The sequence below is a fragment of the Bemisia tabaci genome, chromosome 6 (genome assembly GCF_918797505.1).
Source record: "Bemisia tabaci chromosome 6, PGI_BMITA_v3".
NCBI classification, from domain to species: domain Eukaryota; kingdom Metazoa; phylum Arthropoda; class Insecta; order Hemiptera; family Aleyrodidae; genus Bemisia; species Bemisia tabaci.
The window spans coordinates 41,731,493-41,757,934 of NC_092798.1; the positions used below are offsets into that span (position 1 = coordinate 41,731,493).

Sequence of the window (26,442 nt, forward strand, 5' to 3'; positions counted from 1 at the left end):
TTTAGATTAGATCGCGAAAAAAATAAACTGAGAACTAAGAAGAATATTGTTCTCAGATTTCCGAGTAAATTCGCTTTTTATAGACAAACCTCAAGGAAATTGGGAACAATCGAATGTTCATACGCCGTTTTTCCTCAGTACCGCGGTAGTGGCCCATTGTTTCAAATAACTTTTGCTATTCCTCAGGCGAATATCGCAAGTCTGCGAGGCGATCTGCGATATTCACTTTTACGATGTTGCGAGAAGATAGCTTCTCAGATGAGTACATTAGGCAGTTGACCGGTCAAGCATAACGTGGCAGACTGGCCTAGTGGCGTGATTTGAGGCCTGCCGGAGGGATTTTGTAAGTGGCGATGCAGCAACGCGTTGGCTGCAATTTTGTTTAATTGCTCGACGATCGCGGCTAAGAGTTCGTTTGATTATTATTGCTCGATGAGCTGTCGGATTGTGCCGCCTCACTGGAAACCAGTATCGTTCTATCGTTCCGGCCAACTGCCATCGATACTTTAAAAGAATTGAAAATGAACCGCATGACAGTGTAAAAATAAAATGTGGATGTGTTGATCTTAAAATATGTTCCTTTCACTTGGGTGATATATAATTATAAGTTAAAGAAATTCATTTTATTGTTATGCTGCACAAAGGTAGACAAAAAAACGAACGTCACCGTAAGAAAAAGTAACAGAAATGTTGCGTCAAAATAACCTGAATAAACATGCGGTAAATATTTTTTGTGCAGTTTTTCCTAGGATCGCACTTGCCAAAAATGTGGATTCAAAACCTCGTCAAACATCAGTCGCGAGTGGCCGGGATGAAACCTGGATCGCTTTGATGGTAGTCCAATGCGCTGGCCATTCGCAAGTCGCAACTTTTGCCTTTGAGTGATATCGAGAGAAACAAGAGAACATTAGTTCAGCAGGACACGTTTTTCATCCCCAGATGTCTTAGAGTACTCTACGTACGGTTTTATTAAAATACTCGTAAATATTAAGTCGCTTATGACCAAGTTCAATCTGACCGAAAAAAGTATGACTCAATGTAACCGAAAGTAACCACCAACACGGAAATCTCTGACAGGCTCTGTCACAGACTGTGGCTCATCGAGGCTCCAGAGTATTTTCAACATCAAAACGATTTGTTTCTGGCTAAACCTAGATTTGATAGTCTAGAAAGTTCCGCCGCGAAAGCAATGTTTCTTAAAGTTACGACCCAGCCAGACCGGGTGGAGGGCCCGGAGCCGTGGCCGGCGAAAAAATCACTCACAAAATGTCATTGGGTCCGTTCGCAATATCTCTACAATGTTAAAGCTATCAGAAAGTGAGAATAGGAGGCGACATAAACTGCAGTTTGCTCCGAGACGAAATACACGGCGCGGCGCGGCGAAACGAGTTGAACTTGGGAAGTGCGAAGAGTCGGCTCTTAACTTTAAAAGCGCGTGAAACCGACGCACAATGGATCGAGTCAACGGGAGAGCTCGGACACAATTTGGAAACTTTAAACGCTTGTAACTCCGTCTATACAAAACTTTGAGGTTCTAAAACAGGGTGTCTAATTTTTTTATTTTTGAAAATCCTGAATGAAATCCTGATTTATTCCGATTTTTGAATGCTAAATCCTGATTCATAATTTCTCCAAATCCTGATTTTTTGCGGAGAAAAATTGGTGAATGTAACTTCACAAAAATAGGTCGATAAAAAAATCCAATCGAACGACCGACTTTTCTCAAATCCTGATTTTACGACCGATTTTTCCTCGAAGCCTGATGAAATCGGGATTGAATCCTGATTGACCTCAAATCTTGATAGAATCGGGAAAATCCTGATGCTAGACACCCTGTAATAGAGGTTCCATTGGTTTTTCCGTGAAATTTTCTTCTACAAGCACCCCTCAATGTTTAAAATGTGACGAAATAAATGTCTAAATTTGCAGTTTTAGTTAAAAATTTCATGTCCGACCTCTCGATCCTCAAATCCTGATTTTACGACCGATTTTTCCTCGAAGCCTGATGAAATCGGGATTAAAGCCTGATTGACCTCAAGTCCTGATAGAATCGGGGAAATCGGGAAAATCCTGATGCTAGACACCCTGTAAAAGAGGCTCCATTGGTTTTTCCGTGAAATTTTCTTCTACAAGCACCCCTTGAAGTTTAAAATGTGACGAAATAAACGTCTAAATTTGCAGTTTTAGTTAAAAATTTCATGTCCGACCTCTCGATCCACTGTGCGACGGGACGTAAACAAGAGCCATTAACACGGAGAGATGGGGCCGAGGGGTGTCCGAGCGGGTTTCTTTCACTTTCGCAGACACGAAGCGAGTGACCCCCAACACGCCGAGCCCGGCACGTTGCGTTGCGTTGCCAGCACGCGGTCCGGCCGGCCGGCTCGCCTGGGACCCGGCTGGACGCAAGTCGTGGTCAGTGTCCGCTTGGCGTTTGACCCCGCTTGCGCCGGACTTGCTGAACATTGGTGGAAAGTTTGCTTTTCCTCCTGCGGACCTATTAATTTCACGCGTCAAGTGTAGACATTCAACGTGATTCTAAGTGATCTAGGGACCAGATCCGTCACAGGGACAAGGAGAGTACGGACATGTTGAAATATGGAGCTCTTGCGGGGCCAAAAAGAGCAGCCAACCGTCTAACTTTAAGAACACAACGCTTTGTCTCCATGGGAAGTTTCGCGATATTTTTCCCAAGTTCAAATCGCAGGAACGAAATTTCTGGATTTGCCCCCCGTTAAACAACACAAAAAAATTTCTTCTTCTTTTTACGTCGTTCCTTGGACTTCAAAATGACTCTCGGTCGACACTGTGATTAGTGTTGACTAACTCAATATTTTCTCCAACTTCGCAAGTGAGATTTTTCCCTGGCACAAACTTGATGTCATTCTACTCACAGTCAGTTTAAATGCTGATACACGTTATAGATTAGTTTTTTTTACATTAACTTGCAAATAAACTAGAAGCCCCACAATCCGTCCAAAAAAAGGTGAAACTTGAGAAAATTTCCGGGGAGGCTTCCAGATCTCACTTGAAGCTGAGAGGTATTCCGTACCCATCGAGATAGGGTCGCCAGGGGGCTGATTGTTGGAATTCATAAACAAAGCTATAGACAAAGGGGATAAAAAGGATATGTAATAGAACAGTTTCATATTGGTATCATTAGAATCAAAAAGGATATGAGAGGAGCAACCCACGAGAGACCCTATGGTTAGTCCATCATTTTCTCCCTTAGTCTATCGGAACCAATCATTTCAACCAATAGGATCCCTCATACTCCCTATGTCTTCTTTGTCTATAGCTTCGTCTATAAATTCCAACAATCAGCCCGCGAACGCTACCCGCTACCCCCGACCATGGCAGCTCGGCGCGCTGAAAGCGGGGAGGAAATCCCACACTGGAGGAAGTCGCTGAAGTTGTCGGGGGTCGGGGGTCCCCGGTGGGGACTTCGTTAAGTTCATCACGAGCCCGAAACTCGGCGAGTGGCGCTGGGGGGACGGGGGGAGTGGGGAGGGGGCGGGGGCGCACGGCTAATTTGCATGGATGCTGTGCCGTATCCGCCGCGCAGCAACGGTTTGATTTACTCGGCGCTCATCTTATCTCTCATCGGTGATCTGTGTTTTGAGTGAAAGAGAAAGTCAAGCGGGTCGTGCGCCGCGTAACCTTGCTCGCGGTCAGAGGAACAAATTTCAGCGTCGTGCCCAGCCCCTCCGCCGTTGCCGTCCCACCTCCGTCCTTCGGGAGCTACCGGAAAAATAGGGGGGGGGGGGGGTGTCGGAATCACAGAGTAGATTAATTTCGGGTGAAGTTTATGAGCACGGCCGATATTCGGCCAATTGAAGAGATTGAACTCCTTTACTGTCTTTCCCTCGAAAAAGGAAAATATTTTGGGAAACTGCCTTTCATCTGGATCGGGTTCATCAGAAAGAAACCAACCCACATTTTCGAAAAAATTGAGTTAAGAATGTTTTTAAGTTCCTCTAGTTGTATATTTTCTTCTGCCAAAAATTCAAAGTCGAAAAAAAAAATTAGTTCACGAAAAGAGGGGTTAAAGTTTACTTTCTACATTGAGTCTTGTGGAGGGATAAAACTTCAAACTTATCTTTCTCAATTTCAACTTAATGTCAACTTTCTGATAAACTCGGTCCATCTAACATGTTTTCCTAAATTGAACAAGGATTTGTCAACATATACGATTAAGAAATGATACTAAGTATAATTTGGCCATAAAAAATACCTAACCAAAAAATCTCTATTACAAAATATTGCATTGAATCACTTGTCAAATATTAGACGAAAGTGTCAATATTTACAAAAAATACACTGAAAAAAAAACTCCGGCTACGGAAGCCGTGCTTACGGGCTATATAAAGACATACCATCCGCGTTCCAGGCTCAAAGGCCGAAAGTTCCGGGCTCAGCACCCGGAGCAGTCGAAGCTACGGCTCCGCTCCAGCATCCGGAACTTTCGGCTTCTGAGCCTGGAACGGACGGTAGTATGTCTACATATCCCATAAATTTTTTTTAAAGTGAAGAAATTTCACCTTACATTAATATATTTTGGCAAATATCATTATAGTAAAACATTTTATGAGAGTTCGCGCCGCAGGATTGCAATGTTTCCGGACTGCGATATTTTTCTAAAAAAACCGCGGATAATCAGAGCGCGGGTATTCGAGCCTCTACTATATTTCGAAAATATTGCACGGTTGCACTTTTACAACGCGCGTCACGCGCATCCAAGCCGGCTACACAGGACGATCGCTTTCGTTGGAGCGGCTGCGCCCGTCACACAGTGGATCGAGTCATTGGAGGGGTCGGATATAAAATATTTGACTAAAACCGCAAATTTTGATGTTTATTTCGTCACAATTTAAATTTTTAGGGGTGCTTCATGAAGCAAATTTCATGAGGAGGCCAGTGGAACCACTTTCAGAGTCTCAAACTTTTGTATAAACGGAGGTATAAGCTCTTGAAGTTTCCGAATTTTGTCCGACTTCTCTTATTGACTCGATCCACTGTGCGTCGCGTCGGCGAGCTAATGGTCCGCGGATTCGCGATTCGCTCTTGAAGGTCAGGTTTTCTGCGACTGGGAAACGCGGCGCGGAAGTTAATCGCCAACTTCCATCTTTCCCTTTCGTATCATTTCCAATTGCTTTTCGTGCGCGACTTTTCCCTCCGGCTGGAGCTAACAGAGGCGAATTATCGAGGAGACCCTCTCGGTCCAACTCATAATCAATGCCTATTTATGATCTGTATCAGAGACACAGGGTGATTCAAAAGTCTCGCACCACCCCTATGACTCTTAGGGTTAAAAAGGAACTACCTCCACTGGGATCTGGGACTTTTCGTGTGCCGTGTGCGATTTAACTCAATTACAGTATGTATCAAACAACTACTTTGATATCTTTGTAAGAAGTTACTTTCAATAATTTCCGTTTCAGAAATCGTGTTCTACGTAGCACCTTGTATGGTGGTGCCTTTTTCATGTTCAAGGCCGGATTTACCTACTTGCCGCCCATGGGCCGCCTGTATTTTGCCGCCCCCTTCTCATTCATTTTGAAACATCAATAAAAACCATCAAGTGAACGTGCCCGAAGGGAAGGGGTGCATAAGACGCGTTCACTCGTGTTGGACAAATTTTTTGCGAAAGCCCTGTCAACACCACCAGCATAAGTTCACGGAACTTTGAGCGAGAGTTAAGTTTCGTAAACCTATCTCTGTGTGGACAAGGCCTTCCATTTCCAAGAAATGAACGAAAAAATTATGAAAGAACAAATATAAATGTGGTTTAATAAGTTTAACTTCCGCTGCCGCGTCGCGCTAACCATACTGTGTTTGGCGCAATGCACAAAGTATTCCTACGGTCTTGGAGGCGCTATGCTTTTCACGCCGACCGCGTTGCTGACCACACTGTGTTTGACGCAATGCGTGAAGTATTCATGCAGTCTTGTAGGCGCTAATAGGTGTTTCTTGCCACGCGCCTTGCCGAGGGCTTCTCTTTTTCATCTCAAGTCCTCGTCATCATTGCTCTCTGCGCCGGGCTGACTTAGGCCGAATTGCGTGTTTGGTTTCTCTCTTAACTCGACTAATTAAAGTAAAATATGCTGTCTCTTGTATCACCGAAAGATGAACAAAGTACTATACTTTCAGGAAATGAGATGTTTTGTCGCCTTTTCTCGTTTGTAATTTTTTTTTTTCTGAATCCGATTTTTTTATAAACCTACATTTAAAAAAATTGCAAAATTTGCCGCCATGGGCCGCGGCCCATGTGGCCACCCCCTAAATCCGGTCCTGTTCATGTTAACATCACCGCGCTTTGTTTACTTTTCTTATCTTCGGTTAAAGTCTCCTTACCATCCCATGCAGGGCCAGGGTGGTGGACAAAGGCCCGGATGGCGTGCACTTCTAAGGGACCCGGGCTCCACCTGAGGGGGGCAGTGAATATGGGTTACGCCCGGGAAGACAGCGTTGGAGGGGCTCTCTTGACAATTCTTTTAAAATCCTAAACCGTTAGACGTAAACTTGGACGAGAGATTGGCAAGCTATAATTTATTGGAACGCAGCTTGGTTACTCTAAAGAGATTTTTTTTTTCTCCAAGTTTAACCAGGACCCTCTGACGCCATAAGCAAGGTTATAAAATACGATTTAAGAGTACGATGCTACAGGATACAACAGATGATACATTTACAACTGCATGAAGTTTCTAAAAATGACAGCCAAGAATACTCGAATCTGCTTGATTTATCTGCGTCCAAACCGCGAGTTACAACCCAGGAATTGACATTTGTAAAAAATCGAGTCTGGGAACCTTTCTGATGGGCCACACACGGCACACCAGGTGCTGTTTCCAGATACGCGCCGATACGATCACATAAAAATCGAAAGCTGTCTCGTGTCCATCGGAACCAGTTGCGGCGCGGTCGTTACGTTGCTGAAACAAAGCCGCTTTCGTTGACGCCGTATCGCCGGTCGATCGGCTTCAGATTCCCAAAACTGAGGGCTCGAATTTCGCTCTTAAAATTCGCTCTGATGAAGAGGTATCATTAGGAGGGGCGGAGATCGCGAGGGCGGTAACGGAACGCCGACAAAGGCGGAAGGAAGAAGCCCTATTGCCGGACTGTGCTTACTTTTACCGAATTGTAGAGAAACTGGTGTGGTAGATGAGTCATCTGATCACTAAATGGCAGTCAACTTAATGCTTTAGAAGTGAGAACTGGCCGGGTTAATGCTAAAAGATTTTATGTAAAAAATGGGTTAATTAAATCAAAAGGGACTACATAGAAAGTAAGGCCTCTGCATTAATTTTCGTCAGTTGCACTGACATAAATTTGTCCACCTTTTGTTATTCATGAAATTTTTTTACTTCAGTATGTAATGCTACTTCGAATTTTCATTTTTATTTAGAGGCTCAAACATGGTGTTTCGTGAATTTTAAAGGGTTTTATAGTTATTTAATGCTAGTTTTAGGCATTTTTTTCAGCAGAACAGCTGAAAATCGAACAAAATTCCAGGAGTGCTTTGGGGTGATTCCAACTCCCTTTTCAACCAGAAAACAAAAGTATTATTATAAAGTTTTTGTTTCCTGGTCGAAGGGGGTTGAACCACCCCAAAACATCTCTGGCATTTTGTTCGTTTTTTCTCTATAATGAGCAAAGAAGAGAGTTTCAACTTTAAAACTCCGACTTCAATTTTTAAAAATGTTATAGCAGTCATGTAAAAACAATTAATAATATGTAGTTTTGTTAGTAATACAAGTTTAAAAAAGACATAGAGGAAAAAAACAAAAGAAAAAAAATGTTATAATGCGTTCTTATGGCAAAATAAAAAAATTAGGTCGAATATAGAGGCTCATTGAATGTGAAAACGGATCTCTGCATCTCCGGCCAGAAATATTGATCCACACGATCTAAAAATCAATCGATCCGAACATATCGGATCTTTTACAGTACATCGAGCCGCCGCGTAATTTCCCTTTGATTTATTTTTTCGAGTCGAACGGCAACAAAGGCCGGCCGGGGGGCCGGTGGGGGTCGTCGTACGGACGGGGGACGGCGCATGCGTAAATCAGCGGATGATATCCATCGGCATCGGATAATGTGAGGATCGATCGACGATCGAGTATTGAATTCATGGGAACCACCGCCCCCCTCCCCCCACGCTCCAAGAGCCCCAAAGGACTTTCTCCGCAGCACCCGGCCGGGCCCGCCGCCGCGCCGCCGCCGTAGAAAGTTTTAAGGAAAGGTTCGCACTTCGCGGACCCCCTCCTCTTCCACGCCCGCGCAGAACTAAAACCACTTATCCACGCGCAGTTCCCATTAGTGTTGCGCGCTTTTAGATGGGTATTACCCTCCACGCCCCTTCGTCCACAGGGCAAGAACCTCGTATCTCAAGGTTGATACATTGGATAGATGGGTGGTTTTTGATCGGTGGGAGTACGCTCGATTGGCGCCCGTTTTTCTTTTTTCGCGAGTCATGATTTACTGGCCGTCATCCTCGCTCGATTTGAAATTGAGTCCGTGATGTTTGCGTAACGAACCGAGAGCGAGCTTCGCGGAGGCGGGGCGAATCGCTCGGACGCACGGACGAAAAATTTTGGGCGTTCATTCTAACGGAGCTTTAAGGCTACGGACTGGAAATTGAGGGAGGGCTGAGGAGAACGCAGTGAAAGTATGATGGAGGAACTGCCGAGACGATACGTGCACCTTTAGAAATAATTTTCAAAAATTAATTTTCGAGGATAACACAGAGAAAAATTGACAAAATTTTTTTGGAAATTGGAGGCAACATTTTTACAATACTGTGATCGCGCTGGTCCCTTTTGTCTGAATGCGATCCAGTAAGTCATTTTCTCCCTCAATCTGTATGGGAACCAACAACCTGATTGTTGAAATTTGGTGTTTGTCGGGTGGACATGGATGACATAGGTTAAATGGCGAAGCGTGATTTGTCGGCTATGTGTCGTACTTCGTCGATTGGAATGGACGACAAACTAGAGGCACCTCTTGAATTTCGGACAGTATATCGTCCATTCCAATCGACAAATCACGACAAAGCAGCGATGAGACATAGCCGACCAATCACGCTTCGCCATTTAACCTATGTCATCCATGTCCACCCGACAAACACCAAATTTCAACAATCAAGTTGCTGGTTCCTATAGACTAAGGGAGAAATTGATGGGCTAACTGGATCGCATTCAGACAGAAGGAACCAGCGCGATCACAGTGGTGTAAAAATGTTGCCTCCTACAATTATCTAAAAAATCTCTCAAAATAGCAAATAATTGTTGCTTCCCACCAAAAATTTATATGACTCTGAACCTTTGTCATCCATGTCCACTCGACAAACACAAAATTTCAACAATCAGTCTGCAGGCATTTTGACCGATAGGATAGCTCCATATACTTCCTGTGTCAATTTTCTCTATAGCTTTGTCTATCAAGTTCAACAATCAGCCCGCAGACCTTTGAAGTAGAGACGATTCGGATCCTGGAGCGCGGATGGCGCGCGCTCTGGGTGGACTACTTGGGCGCGGATTCCCGAGCTCGGCTCAATTACTCGTCGCTGGTCAGTGGTCAGTGGTCCTCGACCCTCCAACCTCGATTCCGCGACGTTAATCCGTCTCCTAAATCTCCTGCCAACGGCCCGGCTCGCATATTTCCGACCTTGGCACTCCAAGGCGGCGTCCGAGTCCCGAGTCCCGGTCCCCGATCCGCCGCGCCCAGGAAAAACGACGTATGAGCCTTCAGGCGTTGCCAAACCTCCCTCGGTAAATCACGAATTTCCGGGAAAATTCGTAGATATTTTTCCGCGAGTTTTTCAGAGAATTTTGCTCGTAATTTGACCTAAAATTTCTGAAAGTTTCAAGGGAAAATATTTATACCTCCTTTCAAAAGTGAATATTTTCTGAGAGGAAAGGCAACATTCGAACGCTTATACGGCGTTTTTCCTGGATCCCGCCCGCTGAAAAATCATAAATCCCGCGCACAAAGAGCGCCCCGGTTGGCCATCGTCGTCGACGTCGCGGAATCGGGTTGACCCACCGGAGTGGCGAGAGGGGGAGGGGGGAGGGGGCGCGTCTCCCCATTCATCATCGCTCTTTATGCCGGGTCCAGGGCCGAGGTGTTAAGCTTTGAGTTTCCGCGCGGAGGGCGCGGGGGCGGCGGAGCGAGGAGTTAACTACGGACGTGGTTGGAATTTCAGGGGACCGAGAGGGCACTTGAATTAGATTTACGGCGAAAAAGAAAAGGATTCCAATTTGCCGTCCCCCCCCCCCACCCCGCAAACCTAGATAAAAGGAGATAAAGTGACCGACTAGGAGTTCCGAAAGCGAGGTTTCCAGTTCTGGAGGGAACTGAAGTATAACTACAATAATAAAACAAATTACACGGCGGGTAACAAGGCTAATTTTCACGTAAAATATCAACCGAATACACTAAAAGAAGGAGGAAGAAGAAAAAACTGCACTAAAAAAATATGGTAGATTTTACTATACTCTGACACAGTGGTCCAAGTATGGTTGTAAACACCAGAATCTATGAGGGTCATTATCATACTATGTTAGTATCACCAGAGTTCTGGTGAATACTGCAATAATTCTGGTTAATTCCACTAGATACTATCTTTATGTGCAAAATTAAGTACACTTCCAATAAAGATGTGACCATACTTTTTTTTTTTTTCAGTGTAATACTGAGCATCACCGCTCTTATTCTGTGACACACATCATTATGAAAACTTAGGGGGAGAGACTTAAACGAAAGGATAGGAAAAACAACTTCCCAAAAGAATCCAAAAAGGTTGATCAACTAAGTCCTTTTGATTGATCCGACTTAAATAAACTAATTGAAAGTAACCATAGATTCTCACATTATAAACTATGAAAATCAGTCTATTACAACATTTTCAGCATGATTTCTTCAGGATGTCTACTGGTACCCTGTCATTCTAATTCCATGCTCTTTCAGTGCATTTTCCTCGCTTTTTCCTTACTTTCCAGAAAATTCCTGTTTTCGGCGTTTCTCAAAAATTCTTGCTTTATCCTTACCTTTTCCTTACTTTCTCCGTACCTCACGCGCATTTTTAACTGTATTCGGATTGGGAAAGTGGAACGGTGAAATGAAGAGGGAATAAATCGAAAAACACAAGGAATCAAACCAAACTTGGACCAGGAACTTGATACAGGATTGCGTAAGGAAATCGTATAACCCTAAGGGTTCTTTTTGGAGTTTATCAAGAAAATCTCGAATTTCCGTACCTTTTCACGAAATAGCCGTACCTTTTCCATACTGACCTTACAAAATCCGTGCTTTTTCAGTATATATCCGTACTTTTTCCGTACAGTATACACATCCTGTTTCAGTATAGGAAAAAAACCCCAGGATGGGAGTCCCTGAGTCCCTTAATACTGAGAGTAAAGACAATACGAATCCATTTCTGATTGGTCCCAGTATTTTAAGCCTTCGCATTTACTAAGAAAAGGGTAAAATTACCAAGAATTCAGGGTTCTATTTGATCCCAGTTTTTTCTTGGTAAAATTACCATTTATGGAATTGGTAATTTTACCGAGAAATCTCGGTAAAATTATTGAACTTTCTCGGTAATTTTACTGGACCTTGGTAAAAACGCCAATATTTTTTACCGACTGTGGTAGAATTACCGAGATAAATTGGCAAAGTTACCGGGAATTGATTACCAATAAAAGTGGTATTCTTACCTGGAAAAAACAGTAAAAATACCGGTTTTTAGGTAAGCTTACCAGTCTGTCTTGGTAAAATTACCAATAATTGGTAGAAAAAGTGAGATGGTAAAGGTACCAACGGACCTTGGTAAAAACGCCAAGAATTTTTTTTCAGTGAACTCTCTCTATGAAGGGACTCTACAGGCGTCCCAAGCGGCAACCGGCGGTGTGGGTCAGTAAGGCAAAGCGGGAGGCGCGCGGCATTCCGGGGACACGGAGAGCCCAGCGCCAGAAAGAGCGAAACGACAAAAAGGCACCCAGGGCATAAATCCTAGCGCCACGACCACAACCACAACCGCAGCCGCGCGGCTACCGGTACCCTACTTTAGATTGCTTTCTCGATTACTCCGCCGTGGCGCACCGCTAAAGAGCTGATAAAACTGGCCACCGCACCCCCTCTGGACTTTTGAGCGCGCTCGAAGGAACAACCACCCAAGTCCACCAAGGGAAGCGCCTGCGGATACGCGGTTTTGGCTTCGGATGCCACCGCGCCGCACCGAAAGGACTTTCACTCGAATGTCCCATCTAAAAGTCTTTTGCCGGCCCAGTCGCAAGTCCGATAATTCTGCCGGGTTAAGGAAAAACGCCGTAAAAGCTTTCGGATGTTGCCAAATTTCCTCTTGGAAAAGATTTAATTTTGAAGGGAGTTATGAAGATTTTTCCTCGAAATTTTCAGAAATTTCAGGTCAAATTACGAAAAAAATTCTCCGAAAATCGGAGGAAAAATGTTCGCATATTTTAACGAAAATTCTCGATTTTCGAAAGGGAATTTGGCAACGTCTGAAGGCTCATACGGCGTTCTTCCTTAGCACGGCAGCATTGACGGGTTCCCGACCGGGACACTATCGCTGCGGGAACAATGTGTGCCAACGCTCCTGCGAAGGAGATTTTGGCAGCGAGGGCTGTCGTGTCGGGTCACGTGCTTTATCGTTCGGCGGGATTGAGAATGCGGCGGTAAATCGCCCGATTGAAATATCTCTTATGATTTTTTTGGGTTCGAAGTGCGTTCCGCTAAATGGAACGTAGACATGCGCAGGAATCAGTGGCGAAGCGTGAAGCGTGGATGAGCGATTGTCGATATATCCCCACTTGAAACTACGGTAAAGAATCGATTTTTAGGGTACTCGTTGCGAACACCCTGTTTATCGATCCTATTCCATAGGTTTTAATGGCAGATCAATCGATACATCGCAAAGCACGCCACACCACTGGCAGGAATAGAGTCGTCGTTTCCCGGACGAAGGAACCTAACTCCATTCCAAGGTTGAAAAATCGGCTCAGTTAGCTCAATTTTTTAGGAGAAAATACCTGCGAATATTTTATATATTTGTCTGATTTTCGTATGAATCAGGACAAAAATCAGTGAAATTTCAATTAGAGATTCCAAAATTCTCCTGATGAAAAAACATTTTGTGAGGAAAAATTCGGCAACATTGACATGTAGTTACGTTTGAAATTTGTGTCTGATTTTCGCATGGATCAGGAGAAAAATCAGTGATATTTCTATTAGAGATTCCAAAATTTATTCTCCTGATGAAAAACGCAATTTGTGAGGAAAAAGTCGGCGACAGTGACATGTAGTTACGTTATGTTACGTTCGAAATTTGTGTCTAAAATTCGTCTGATTTTCGTATGAATCAGGAGAAAAATCAATGAAATTTCAATTAGAGATTCCAAGTTTTTCGGATAAAAATTCAATTTGAGAGGAAAAATTCGGCAACATTGATGTAGTTACGTTCTTTTGTGAGGGAAACGACAGTATGTGCCACGACCACGGCGCATTCACAATCGTTTGACCGGAAATACCGCTTCAAGATCGGCCTTCAGCCCAAATTGAGAGAGTTTCTAGACTAGTTCGCCTTCAGTTAGGCGGGTATGCAATGCACGCTCTCAGAAGTTCGAATGTGGTATTAGCGTCTACCGCTACTGACAATGAGCCATATGAATGAGGGATTGGCCGAAGTCGACTGAGTTCCTCAACTATTTTGCTTTCAGTTAGGCGGGCTTGCAAATCGCACTCTCAGAAGTTGGAATAGTTGTATCGGAGAAAAACGAAGGGAAAAGACGAAAAAAACGAAGGGAAACAAGGCTAAAATACAACAATAAGACACCCTGGGACTTTTCCGTGTGGATGGTTCTTGGTCAACGGTGTCGGCATCGATGTTCCTGTAACCAGTTTTTTCGTTTGTTTTTCCTGGATCTCGGCCACCAACATGTAGGTTATAGGTTTTTCCTTCGATATTTCCTAATTTTTAGTTTATTTTCTTACTGAAAACGACTCAGTTTTGAGTCGAAACGTCTCGGGTTTTTTACTGCTGTATTTTAGCCTTGTTTCCTGTTTTCCGCTCTTGTTTTTCTCACATTTCCCGGAACTAATTGCAAAATTCGGAAATTTTGAAATTTTCCTGACTTTTCCCCGGAACATTTAAAATTACGGAAAGGTTCCGGATCTTTTGCATTTTTCGGAAGTTTCTCGGAACTTTTGAGAAAATCCAAAAAGCATTCCGGAACTTTTGACGGTCATGGAATGGAAGCACTGCTGCTTCGTGATAATTTCTATCTGTGTTTACTAAATCCGCAGGAAAGTGCCATTCTGAAATAAGGTTTAAAAATTGTCCGGTCAGACGCTTCTGAGCCCATTTTCTCAAAACTTCATTTTTGCACTTATATACGGCTCTTTTGGCTATCACGGCATAGCAGTACTTTCATTTCCCGGAACTATAGTTTCAAAATTCGGAACTTTTGAGATTTTCCTGAATTTTGCCTGGAACATTTGAAATTACCGAAAGGTTCCGAATCTTTGAATTTTTCGGATCTTTCCCGGAACTTTTGAGAAAATCTATAAGGCATTCCGGAACTTTTGACGGTCATGGAATGGGAGCACTGCTGCTTCGCAATAATTTGTATCTGTGTTTACTATAAATACGCACGAAAGTGTTTCCTGAAATGCGGTTTAAGGGAATGAGTGGCAAACCTGGAGCGGAAGACCGGCCGATCTGACCTGGCCAAGTCTGACCGACTGCGACTCGCGACGCGGCGCGGCGGCATGCGGCAGACGCGGCCTCCGGGCAAGAGACGAGCAATAATTTGCATCGCGCGCATGCGCGAATCCCCCCGCGAAGCTCATCGCAGGTTGCCGCACCCATCCACCGAGTTTCCTGCACACTCAGTCATGCCCTTTTCAAAGGTGCACAATTTGAGAATCATGATTTATAAGCCCTAATAGCACACCGGAAAACATCAGCAGCAGGGAGCAGTTTTGTGAAAGAGGGGCGTATCAATTGCCGCCAAAATTTGACATTTTTTTATTTCTTGCTCAATTTCTTCAACCCTGCGGGCCGATTATTGAAAGTTTAAAGCAACATGATAAGACATCGAATTGCGACTTATTACATGGTTAAGATAGGGTTATATATAGGGTTGAGAATCGTAATTTATGAGCCCTAATATCACACCGTAAAACAACAGCAGCAGTGAGCAGTTTTGTGAAAGAGGGGCGTATCAATTGCCGCCAAAATTTGACATTTTTTTATTTCTTGCTCAATTTCTTCAACCCTGCGGGCCGATTATTGAAAGTTTAAAGCAGCCTGATAAGACATCGAATTGCGATTTATTGGATGGTTAAGATAGGGTTATCTTTGTCGTGTCGGGGTTACGTAGTCTCAATAATCGGGCCGCTGCTCGTGTGATCGTGGTTTTATCACGGATGGTACGCAGAAAATTGGTTTATTTTTTTCCAAGAGAAATAGACGCTATTAGTGCCACGTCACAGGAAAGCGATATATATCGATTTTTTCGCATTGAGAGCATTGAAAGAGGTTATGCCAATGTTCTTGTTTGGATCCAATTCGATATAATGGAGAATCCCTATGATGACGTCGCCACTAATAGCGTCTATATGAAGAATGGGCCCATAAACCATGAACGAGTTTTGGCTTGCCAATACATTTTTTGAAGGTAAATGACGCGTATAGAATAGGATGCGCCCATTAAATACGCGAAAAAAGTAACTCGGAAACCGATAAATACTCAGTGCAAAAGGCGCAAAATGTCCACAAATTTAAGATGCCCTAGTTTCGCGTCTCACCGAATGCTGTCATCCGGCACCAATCAGACAATTAGAGGCAAGCATGGGTTTCTACGACCTCCGTCAAATGTCTTCCTGCTCTTCGGAAATGAAAGCAATGGGAAAGTCAAAACCATATCTTCGGAATGTAGAATCAAATAATCGAATCTGACTCATGTTATTCGGCGTAAAGAAGGAAATATTCCGCATTGAAATACGTTTTATTTTGACAAAAATCGAGGAGATGGCGATTTGACCGCCGTAGAAGATAACTTCCATCGTTATCCGCCATCCCGTTGCTTTTGAAATTCTCTCGAGTCTTCGGACGTTTTAAAAGCGGGCTTGTCCGGGATTTTGGCTCCAAAAATACGCAATAAATCACCACGTAAACTACTCACCTGGTGCTGCCAGAAGAGTAAATAATAAACACAAGGTTTAGTGACCCATTGTGTGAGAAATCCTGTTTTTTCATGTTTTCTCAAAACTTGAGTTATGGTGCGTGGTTACGCCCTTTTTCAATTAATCTGTTCATTTATGTCTTTGCCTTAAGGTTTTCAGTTTGTAAATGCGAATAAATAAAGGAGGAAATTAAAATATGGTTTTAAACAAGGCTACAATATTAAAAACACTAAAAAGCAGGACTTTTCGAGCTTTTACCAGCTCATTTTCGGCCACAAAAAACACACAAAAAATAAATAAAACATTGAGTGAAGACCTTATTTTTATTTTATATTATTTTTTTTTTTTTAAAGAAAATTATTCTTTGTGTTTTTTGCACCTGAAAATGAGCTGATAACAGCTCAAAACGTCCTGCCTTTTAGTGTTTTCAATGTTTCAGTCTTGTTGACCCATGTTTCAATGCCCTCTTTATTTACTCGTATATTCGGGCTATTTTTGTGTGCACTGGAAAAAAAAACACATTGGATCTAGAGTCTAGACTCTTAAAAACATCGACAAGAAAAAATACTCTTGATTCAATCAGATTTAAGCTTAACTCAAGAACCAAGCCTCTTAATTTGAGCGAATTTCCTTTTCATTTGAGCTTAAATCTGACTCATCTGACTGAATCAAGAGTCCTTTTTCTTGTCAATGTTTTCAAGAGTCTGAACTCGAGATCCAATGTGTTTTTTTTCCAATGTGCTTTATCGTTTATAAGTGCCCAAATTTCTTATGCAGATTGGAATGTTGGTAGTGAATTCCAGACTTCTCCGTTGCGCTCATCGTAAGTTTTGAGGCACTGTTCCTACGAGGTAACATACAATTTTGCTCTTGCAAAAATTTACAACCAACTCATTTTGCACGTAAACGCGGGGGTTTTCGGGGAAATAGCCCAAAATCCGGCAACCTATCCCGTGCGATCCGGTCCGAGCTCCCGGGTCACTTTTACTTTCTTAAATATGGTCGAGCCGCCCCTTCGCCCCTTTCCTTCCCGCTTCCCTTGGGCTCCTCAGTCCTTCCAGCTGCCAGTGTGTGGAGAGCCGAGCCGCCGCCGCGCCCGCGCCGTATCCCGCCCGGGAAGAAATATGTTTCTTAATAATTCTTACATAAACCTATTAAGTTCGTGAGCGAACCTTTCAACGCGAAATTTATGGCCTTAAATGCCATAATCGTTTTGACTAATCAGGGAATCTGGTGCCCGGGGCCCGGGGGGTACGAAAGGTTCCGACGTCCACCCTTCTCCCGTCCGTGGCCGAAGAATCTCTTTTGACCGGTGAAAGCCTAAGGGCTTTGTCTTTTAGAATCCGCTGGATCTTTCGGGCAGCGATAAGCGAAAGGAAACCGTGCGATTCGGGAAACGAGGAATCTGCGCGTTAGTTTAACCTACATTCTGCCGTGCTAAGGAGAAACGCCGTATGAGCCTTCAGGTGTTGCCAAATCTCCTTCGATAAATCACGAATTTTCGGGAAAATTTGTAAATATTTTTCTGGGAATTTTTCGGAGGGTTTCGCTCATAATTTGATCTGATGTGCCTGAAAATTTCAAGGAAAAATATTCATAAAATCTTTCAGCAATAAATGTTTCCTGATAGGCAATTTGGCAACATTCGAATGCTCATACGTCGTTTTTCCCTAGCACGGCAGCATAATGAAAAGAAATGTAAAGCAATCTAAAACCAAAAGATTCTTGGCAACAAGAACATGAATGCGTTCCAATGCTACCAATATTATACGATTACGTGTGTTATTTGTAACAGAACATTTTGAAAGCCCTACTGCTATACTCGTATTTCCGCTTGAAAAGTCTTAAGCACGCAGTTTTTTCTGTACAAGTAAAGGTCCACGCGAGTTTGTTCGGTTTCTTACAAACAAACAAAATTGCGCATTGCGCAATCTGAATAGTATTGAAAATCTTATACACGCTCATTTGTGAATTTTAAAACTCCAACTCCTCTCTTTTCGTGAGTGAAGTTTTATCCTTCAACCAAAATAGGAGTCAACAAGAATACAGAAAATTACTAGCCTTCCTACTTCTCAAATTGGTTTTCCAATTTTCAAAAATCCTTTCCCCCAAAAAATTTTAAGCTAAAAACTTAACCCTCAATCTTTCTTTCGCTTTAGCCTCTTCAGTCGTGTGCATACTAAACCGGCCAAATGCTAATACATCAAAAACAAAAGGACAGTCACTTTTCTTTTCCTTACTCAAGTTCACTTTATTCTACATAGTTTTTTACTCTCTTTCTAACTATGAGATAACTTCTATCGCTTTATTTTAACCAGGCTTAACTTTTTCGAGTATTAAATACAACTTTCATCATTCCATAGCAACAAAACTCAGCATATGGGCCATGTGGCCAAATAACAATGTTTGCTTCTTATCTCTATGGATTGGGAAAATGTTAAGCGTAGAAAGGTCTTCTGTTTAGACAATTCGAAGTTTAACGACCACAAAAAATTCAATTTGAAAATATGTCATTTGAGGTGACAAAAAATGACATCAGTTTTTTGCATCATCATTCATTCCGACCTTTGCATCGTTGCTTCCTTCGATAAACTCAATTTTCTACCCCTCAGAACTATCGCTACACATATGTAAGACTTAAAAATAAATAATTGCGATCCAGTATAGAATAGACTGCAAGACGTATGGAGAAGAGCTATGCATAGAAGTATGATGTGAACAACTGCCAAGTTGAGAGCGCCAAGAACGCCTTCAATTTTCGAGGATGCAACAAACTACTCATATACTCTACGTAGCTCTTAGGAGAATGCGAGCACCGCACAGCACCAATTTCTGCATCCAGTTATGGAGCGGAACATTTTCTGACGGCGTTAACAGTTTGAAGTTTATTGATAGTAAATGAAACATTTTCTGTAGTAGTGTAGCCTACTGAGCAAATAATATAAAAAGTTGGAGATTACCAGAGTTTTCTTAGCTTCGTTTTCTCACTTTTATTTAACGGTAAACAAAGAAAAAATTACTGGTAAAGTTTTCTTTCAGAGGATTCTGAGGACGGAGGTATTTTAATTTAGACAAAAAAGCATACACTCTATGAATTACACTCCGGCTAGGCTGATATAGACTTGAAATTTAAACTTATTTAATTAACAGCAAAACACGAAGGGTAGGGAGAGGACTGTTTGCGTGAATTTTGTCACACAGCTTTATACAGCATTCACTTAACACTTTGAGGAAGAAACTAAAATAGTGACCATCGTAAAAGTATATCTCATTGAAAATCAATTCAAAAAGAAGTAAAAGCACATGCTGACATGTTTTTAGAGGCACAAATATTATGTGAAACATTAAAGACTCACCGATTTGTTTAGCGTCAGTTTCCCAGTTTTTCAAGACATCTGCCATCTGAAAATTAATATTAAAAATAGATTTTACACTTTCTTGAAGAACTGAAAAGTGCAGTATTTAGAAGAAAAAGATTTGAAGAGAAAATTTTCATAACGCACAGGGAATTCTAAAAGTACGATGGTAAAATTGAAGACGTTTATGAGGCATGCTCATATCATTGTAAATTCTCGGCCTATACCTACTGTGAATTATTTTATTTATACTTGTGTTTTGAGTAAAAATGGAAACACGCTTTGGCGAGATTCAAATTTTTGAAATGGAGAGCCATATTTAAACGAGGGGTGATTTAAAGAACAATTGGAGAGAGAAAACTTTGTGACTTTAGAAATAATTATTTCAAAATCTAAGGCACAAAAAATGTGACTTTTCAATTACGTGTTCTACACGAGAGGATTTAAGATAGGACAACCAACAGTTCGTTGTGTGCACTCAATTCATAGCTGGTCTATGAAACTCCTTCAACGCATTGTATATGCAACTATTCGTGCTTCCCAGTATGAGATTGCCTACCACGTCTTTGAAGGCGATTTGTAGCGAGGCTCAACCAGTGGGAGAAAACATTGGAATCACTGACGTATTTTTTTTTCTGGCGTACTGGGTATTTTTCTTTGCGCAATATTTTTATGGCTCTTCAGTCTTCTCAACCACGTCTGTTTAAATCCTCTCAATTTTTTGCACAAAAATAACCAATCCAACTCTTGCAAATTTGACCAGAAGAGACTAAAATCCAAACGAATTAGTAGAAAAAATTACGGATTTTTTCCTCCTTACAATCATGATAGATTGCAAAAAAACACTTACGATGTCAGATTGCGTTATACTACGCCAAGATATTTCCGTGACATTTTGGGAAGTTATCTGTTTTTTTTTTCTACAAGAAACGGAAAAACATAAAAACAAAATGAAATAAAAAATCTAATGCGACGAGGGGTCGAAAAAATAACTACGGATGACACACAAATAAAGAAGATAACGATGTGTTCATAAACTGCAAAAACAGTCTGTGATGAGCTATTCCGATTGATACCAGGAAACTCTTAGAACGTCCTTCGATCTCTTAATTAGCGCTGATTTTCGGTTTATGAGCGCATCGATAAGTGTCGAAGTCTATTCATCATCATGTTTTCAGTGTTTGTTTCTTCGGTTCCGAGCCAAACGAGTTTTTATTTGATTATTTTATTCCTTCGTCCCTCTATAAAGTCAGATTGTAAATAACTGCATGATGGGTCTGATGTACAAAAGCGATACAACAACTGAATTGACTTAATGTGAGTAAAATCGGACAAAAACCACGTTCGGCACATCAGCGAAGTAACTGTCGAAATTAATAAATAAAGTAATAGATATATAAGACAAAAGAAAAATGAAGCAATCCTTTAGGTTACAACGGATGGTTGCTCTAGACTGACGGGGAAAATTATGGACAAAATATTAGGTCTCTAGTGGATTGCCGTTCATTAGTCTACGGCATGCCTCCTTTCTTCGTTGCAACCACCAGTTTCCGCCGATAGAACCGTTCTATTTTCGCTTTACCTGCTTTTTCTATAGCTTTGAACAAGAATTTCGAAAATTAGCTTGCAGAAAGATCTAAAAGCTACTCCTTAACGCGTAGTTCGCACAATCTGAGGGCCCTTTTTCTTCACCGTTGGTAATCAGGTTTGTCTAGAGAGAGATGTAAGGAACTTCAACTTCACAAACAAGCCATATCGCATGACTGCCACAGGTTGATCTCACATGAGATTACAACTTGTAAGTAGATTTTTACTTTGAGGGGGGGGGGGGGGGGGAGGCAACATTAAGAAATGAGAACGAAGCAAATGCTTGAATGATTAAAAATACATGCGAGAAACATTTTGTGAGAATGTTTATTAACTAGCTTATTCAGGATAAGTTTTCTCACTTCTCTTTGGGCAAACCTGATTTGGACGACATTTTGCAATTAGGAACTATAAGTTCCGGCCCGGTTTAAAAACAACGTATGTGCAATTAGTTTCCCTATGCACATAAGTGTTTATTCAGATGAGCCAGAATGTATAGATCCAAATTGCAAAATGCAGTCTATTTGGCCTTTTGACGATCGAAAAAAGTGTTTCTGCAAACGCGGTAAGTTAGAAAATGAGCAATGTGCAATACAAAAATTGTGTGTTGAGGAGTGGAAATTAGACATTTCTGGCGAACTAAAAAATGATTTTTGCCCGATTTTACCCACATCAAGTCTATCCAGTTGGCGTGCTAAAAGTCCTGCAAAAAGTCTACACATGCCGGCTGTAACTCTTGTGTGCAACAGACTCATTCAGTCGAAACGTTTGGGATTTTAATTTTGCAACAATTAAGCTTGTTTCCCACGATTTTCACGTACTATGACGTAAAATGTATTCCGCTTTTAATTGGCGTCGTAGACATACCTGTTGCGAAAATTCGTGGGAGGCGTCGGCGAGGTCAGAGACGTTGTCGAAAATGAGTCTGTAATCCTCCTCGATGAAAAATTCGAGACGGTGCGATGAGCCGGCATAAATTTCTTTGGCAGAACGGAGAGTCGTCTCAAAGCTTCGTTCTCCGGCCACTAGCTGCTCCGTCAAACGGAACAAACGGTCCTCGTCTGCAACAGATAACGATTTGATCAGTCAAGTGTAAGTCTGGAGGAGAGATACTCGAGCGAAGATGTTAAAGGTCGATGGTCGCTCACGAAACAAAATTCTCTGCTTTTCCCAGAAGATGGATTCCTACAAAAACTGAATGAGGCGAAGTGACATTTTTGTGATACAGAGAAGAATAATTGTATGTGTTCAAAGAGACTAAACGACGTCATATCACGATTTTTCTAGGTGATCAGGTTTATCACGTTGTATAATTTTAAGACAAATGGTCATAACTGGCATTACTGCCAGCGGGTCGATTGTTGAATCGTTATCAAATGACCTTGATCGATATATAGCATTGTGAAGATAGGGATTTATCGATCGAGATCATTCGATAACGATTCAACAATCGACCCGCAGGCCACGGCAAAACGCCGTATGAGCCTTTAGACATTGCCCAATTTCCTAGCATAAAATACGAAAAATACAAGAAACTTGCGAAAGATTTTCTTCCAATGTCTCAAAAAAATTTTTTTCTTTACAAATCAATTTAAAAAATCTGAAAATTTTGTGGGAAAATATACATCATTTTCCTCAAAAATAAATACGTCGTCGACAACATTCAAAGAATCATACAGCATATTTTCTTAGAACAGCAGATTTGGCTGCGGAACCCGACTATTCAAAAAAAACTTTACTTACATATCAATCTAAAAAATATCTGAAAATTTCTTGGAAAAATATACAAAATTCTCCTTAAAAATAAATATGCCGTCGTGAAAAAATTAGCAACATTCGAAGAATCACATAACGTTTTTCCTTAGAGCGGCAGATTTGGTATCTGAACCCAACATATTTCTCTTCACTAAATCAATCTAAAACATCTGCAAATTTCAGGGGAAAACATACATAATTTCCCTCAAAAATAAATATGCCGTCGTAAAAAATAGGCAACATTCGAAGAATCACAGCGTTTTTAGCGGCTCTGGTGCTTGCACTAGAGCTGCTATTCCGGACGGTCCCAGCTGGGGAGTATCATTGGACCATGTTACATTGGAGAGACCGCGCGTTGGTTAATGGGAATCGGCGCCATTTTCGGCTATGTTCCTTGTCATGACTTTATTTTATTGCATATTGTTTTATTGTTAGCCAATGCTATGTTGTGTAGTGTATTTTTGGAATCATGGTGATACAGTCAATAATTCAAAACTTGTCTGTGCTTTAATCTCGCGATGGAAAAAATGTACTTTACGTTCAAAATTTGAAAATTTGAATTTTAAAGTTTTCGCGGTTAACTAGGAAGCTCCAACCCAGTGGTTGGAGCTTCCTAGTCATATTACTCGATATCAGCTGATAGCAAACAAAGGTTACCAAGGAAACCGTAAACGTCTAATGCCGTCTGCCCACGTAGCAAATGGGAGGCGAAAATGGAAGTCATCAGTGCATCGTTGAGTGTTGACGCCCGATCCCATTTTCAGACATGTTCACACGTTTTGCTTGCAAAGAAAAAAGGCGGCAAATCAATTTTTATTATTGGACCAATGAGTGTTCTCCAATTTGAGTTTGTAAACATCGTGGTTTCTAGGTTAGGTTTTTGGCTGTGTGATAAATGATATTATGCCGTCTTTGATTTTGTTAAAATGACTCGATATATGTTATTTGATAAACGATTGGAGTTTTGATAAAGTAAGTTGATTTGAATTAAAAATTGTGTCCTTAAAAAATGGATGATGAGGTGATTTGGTTAACATGGGCATTTGTGGTACTTGCGGCGTATTGGGAGTTTGTATGGAAACGACGTGGCAGTAGTCCACACTTTTTACAAGAAACTATTTTGTACAAAGTTCTGTACAAATTTTACACTATTTATACAGTAATATAATACAAAAAAATTATGTACTTTATCACAACTCACATAGCTTCAAAAAAAGATAGAAAATGATGGATGCTCAGCCCCGACACATCGATGATCGCGAAATTTGCGCGGCCCGCGCAATTTTCACGTTCAACACTCACCGATGCACTGATGACTTCCATTTTCGCCTCCCATTTGCTACGTGGGCAGACGGCACACATACGACAAGACATATAGCCCTATCTTAACCGTGTAATATATCGCAATTCGATATTCAAAACCATTACCTACAATTTCAGATATAAAAATGCAAATTTTTTGCAGCCTCGCTAAACGACTTATCAACCATGCATTCCAAAGTTTCTTATCACAGGGCTGTGAAAATATACAATCTAATAAATACAAAATAACCAAATATCTAAAAAGACAAAATTTCAGTTACAGTCAGTTTCAGTCTTATTGTTGCACAAACTAGTTATTTGACAAAAAAAGAAGATGATCACTCAATTGAAAGAAATTGGCGCCCAATCACAACGACAAGTTAAAAAAAATACTGTGGGAGAAATTTTTTAGGATGCGGACCTCCAAAGAGCCTTCAAAATTAAAAGTATACAACAAGTGATAGTGCCATGCATTCTGCATATCAAGGGCCAATACACATTTATACACCGGCTACGTAAATCTGCTAAGTTACAAAACATGAATCGACAGTTGTCGGATTGTACATCAGTGACAAAATGTGTCTAGGCTAGGCCCTCATTCTTGACTACAACTACTGTCGCCAGAGCCGCTCTCCGACGCGAATGCGTTGGAGCTTCCTGCTTGTTTTCTTAATACGGCAGATTTGGTATCTGAACCCGAAATAACTCTCTTTACAAATCAAGCTAAAAAATCTGAAAATTTCAGGGGAAAATATACATAATTTCCCTGAAAAAAAAAAATAAATATGTCGTCGTAAAAAAATTGTTTATAATCAAAGGTTCATAAGGCGTTTTTCCTTAATACCGCAGGTTCGGTCTCGGAGCCCGACTCGTAACCCGTCTCGCAAAGCAAACCACGGCGACATGATCCATTGATCCCGTTGATTGACTGGGAGTGACCGATGCTGTTTTCCAACCACAGAGAGCGCTGACCACCGCGACTCGGATGTGACTTTTGCTCGTCATTGTTGCGTGCTGATTTCCATTTCAGCGTTTTCATTTTCTTACATAATTCAATTCCTGCATCTTACTTTCCGACATACGCCCTCCCCGCGCATTTTTCCTCGCTTCATGGGCTCTAGCTTCGACGACTGAGTTTGTTGCCTCTTTCCTCGAAGTCTAGAATTGGAGCAGTGTTGCTCACTGGAAAAAAAACACATTGAATCTAGTGTCCAAACTCTCAAAAACATCGACAAGAAAAAGTACTCTTGATCCAATCAGAATCTAGCTTAAATTAAGAACCAAACCTCTTAATTTAAGCGGTTTTCGTTTTGATTCAAGCAAAAATCCGATTGAATCAAGAGTATTTTTTCTTGTCAATGTTTCCAACAGTCTGGACTCTAGATCCAATGTGTTTTTTTCCAGTGCTAGCAATACATCAGGAGGAGTATTTTTCATCGGAAAAATTGCAGGGTGTCTACTAAAACAGGGTGACCAAAAATCAGTACTTTTACAGTACTTTTCCAATACATTCCCAGGATATTCAGTATACCACCTCAACATAAATATTCAGTACTTTTTCCGTACCTCAATTTGACGAAATTCTAAAAATTTAAAACATTCGAATTTCTCTCTCAAATTACAACAAAATGAAAAAAATCCGGAACTTCTTGCAGAATTTCCGCACTTTTTTGGTACTTCCGGACCGTCCTTAAAACATCAGTACTATTTACAGTCTTTCCGGAAATTCCGGACTTGTGGACACCCTGAATTGATAATCGATTGCCACTTCAATGACGAGAACAACAATTTTATAGAAATTGATATGCAGGCAGAAATCCGTAAATTTTCTTAAAACCTTAAAATTGAAAACTTAAATTTCCCTCTTTTTTCTACCATCCCCATTAATTTATGCATTTCTCTTTTCCCGAAATCCAAAATGGACGGTGAAACTTCCAAACTACGTATCTCGCTTTGCGATGTTGCAGACTTCCTATCTTACTTCATCTTTTGATTAAAGGGCTACTCAACGTCAATTCTTCATAATTTCCGCGATATTTCCTCTCTGGGCGAAGCCCACTCTAGGAAAATTTCAAGGAATGATGTTGATTCATTCGTTCTTCTTTGAAAAAATAAAATCAGAGAGAAGATTTTTGAACATCGCAAACGAGATACAAGGTTGAAGTTTCACCTCGACAAGTGATTTTCTGTTACCTTTTTACCCACAGTGCATCCTACGCTTTCACCTCACAATGTTATC

At 41.4% G+C, this 26,442-nt stretch overlaps 1 protein-coding gene across 1 annotated transcript in view; it reads right to left on the minus strand.

The window, feature by feature from the left end:
- The window catches only part of LOC109036419 (uncharacterized), a 685,415-nt gene that overhangs the window by 564,065 nt on the left and 94,908 nt on the right, over positions 1–26,442 (minus strand). Inside the window, exons 3-4 of the mRNA XM_019050621.2 lie at positions 22,014–22,207; positions 19,560–19,605 (exon numbers count right to left, since the gene is read on the minus strand). Of these exons, the coding sequence (XP_018906166.2) occupies positions 19,560–19,605; positions 22,014–22,207 (240 nt within the window). The remainder of the gene's footprint in view (positions 1–19,559; positions 19,606–22,013; positions 22,208–26,442) is intronic.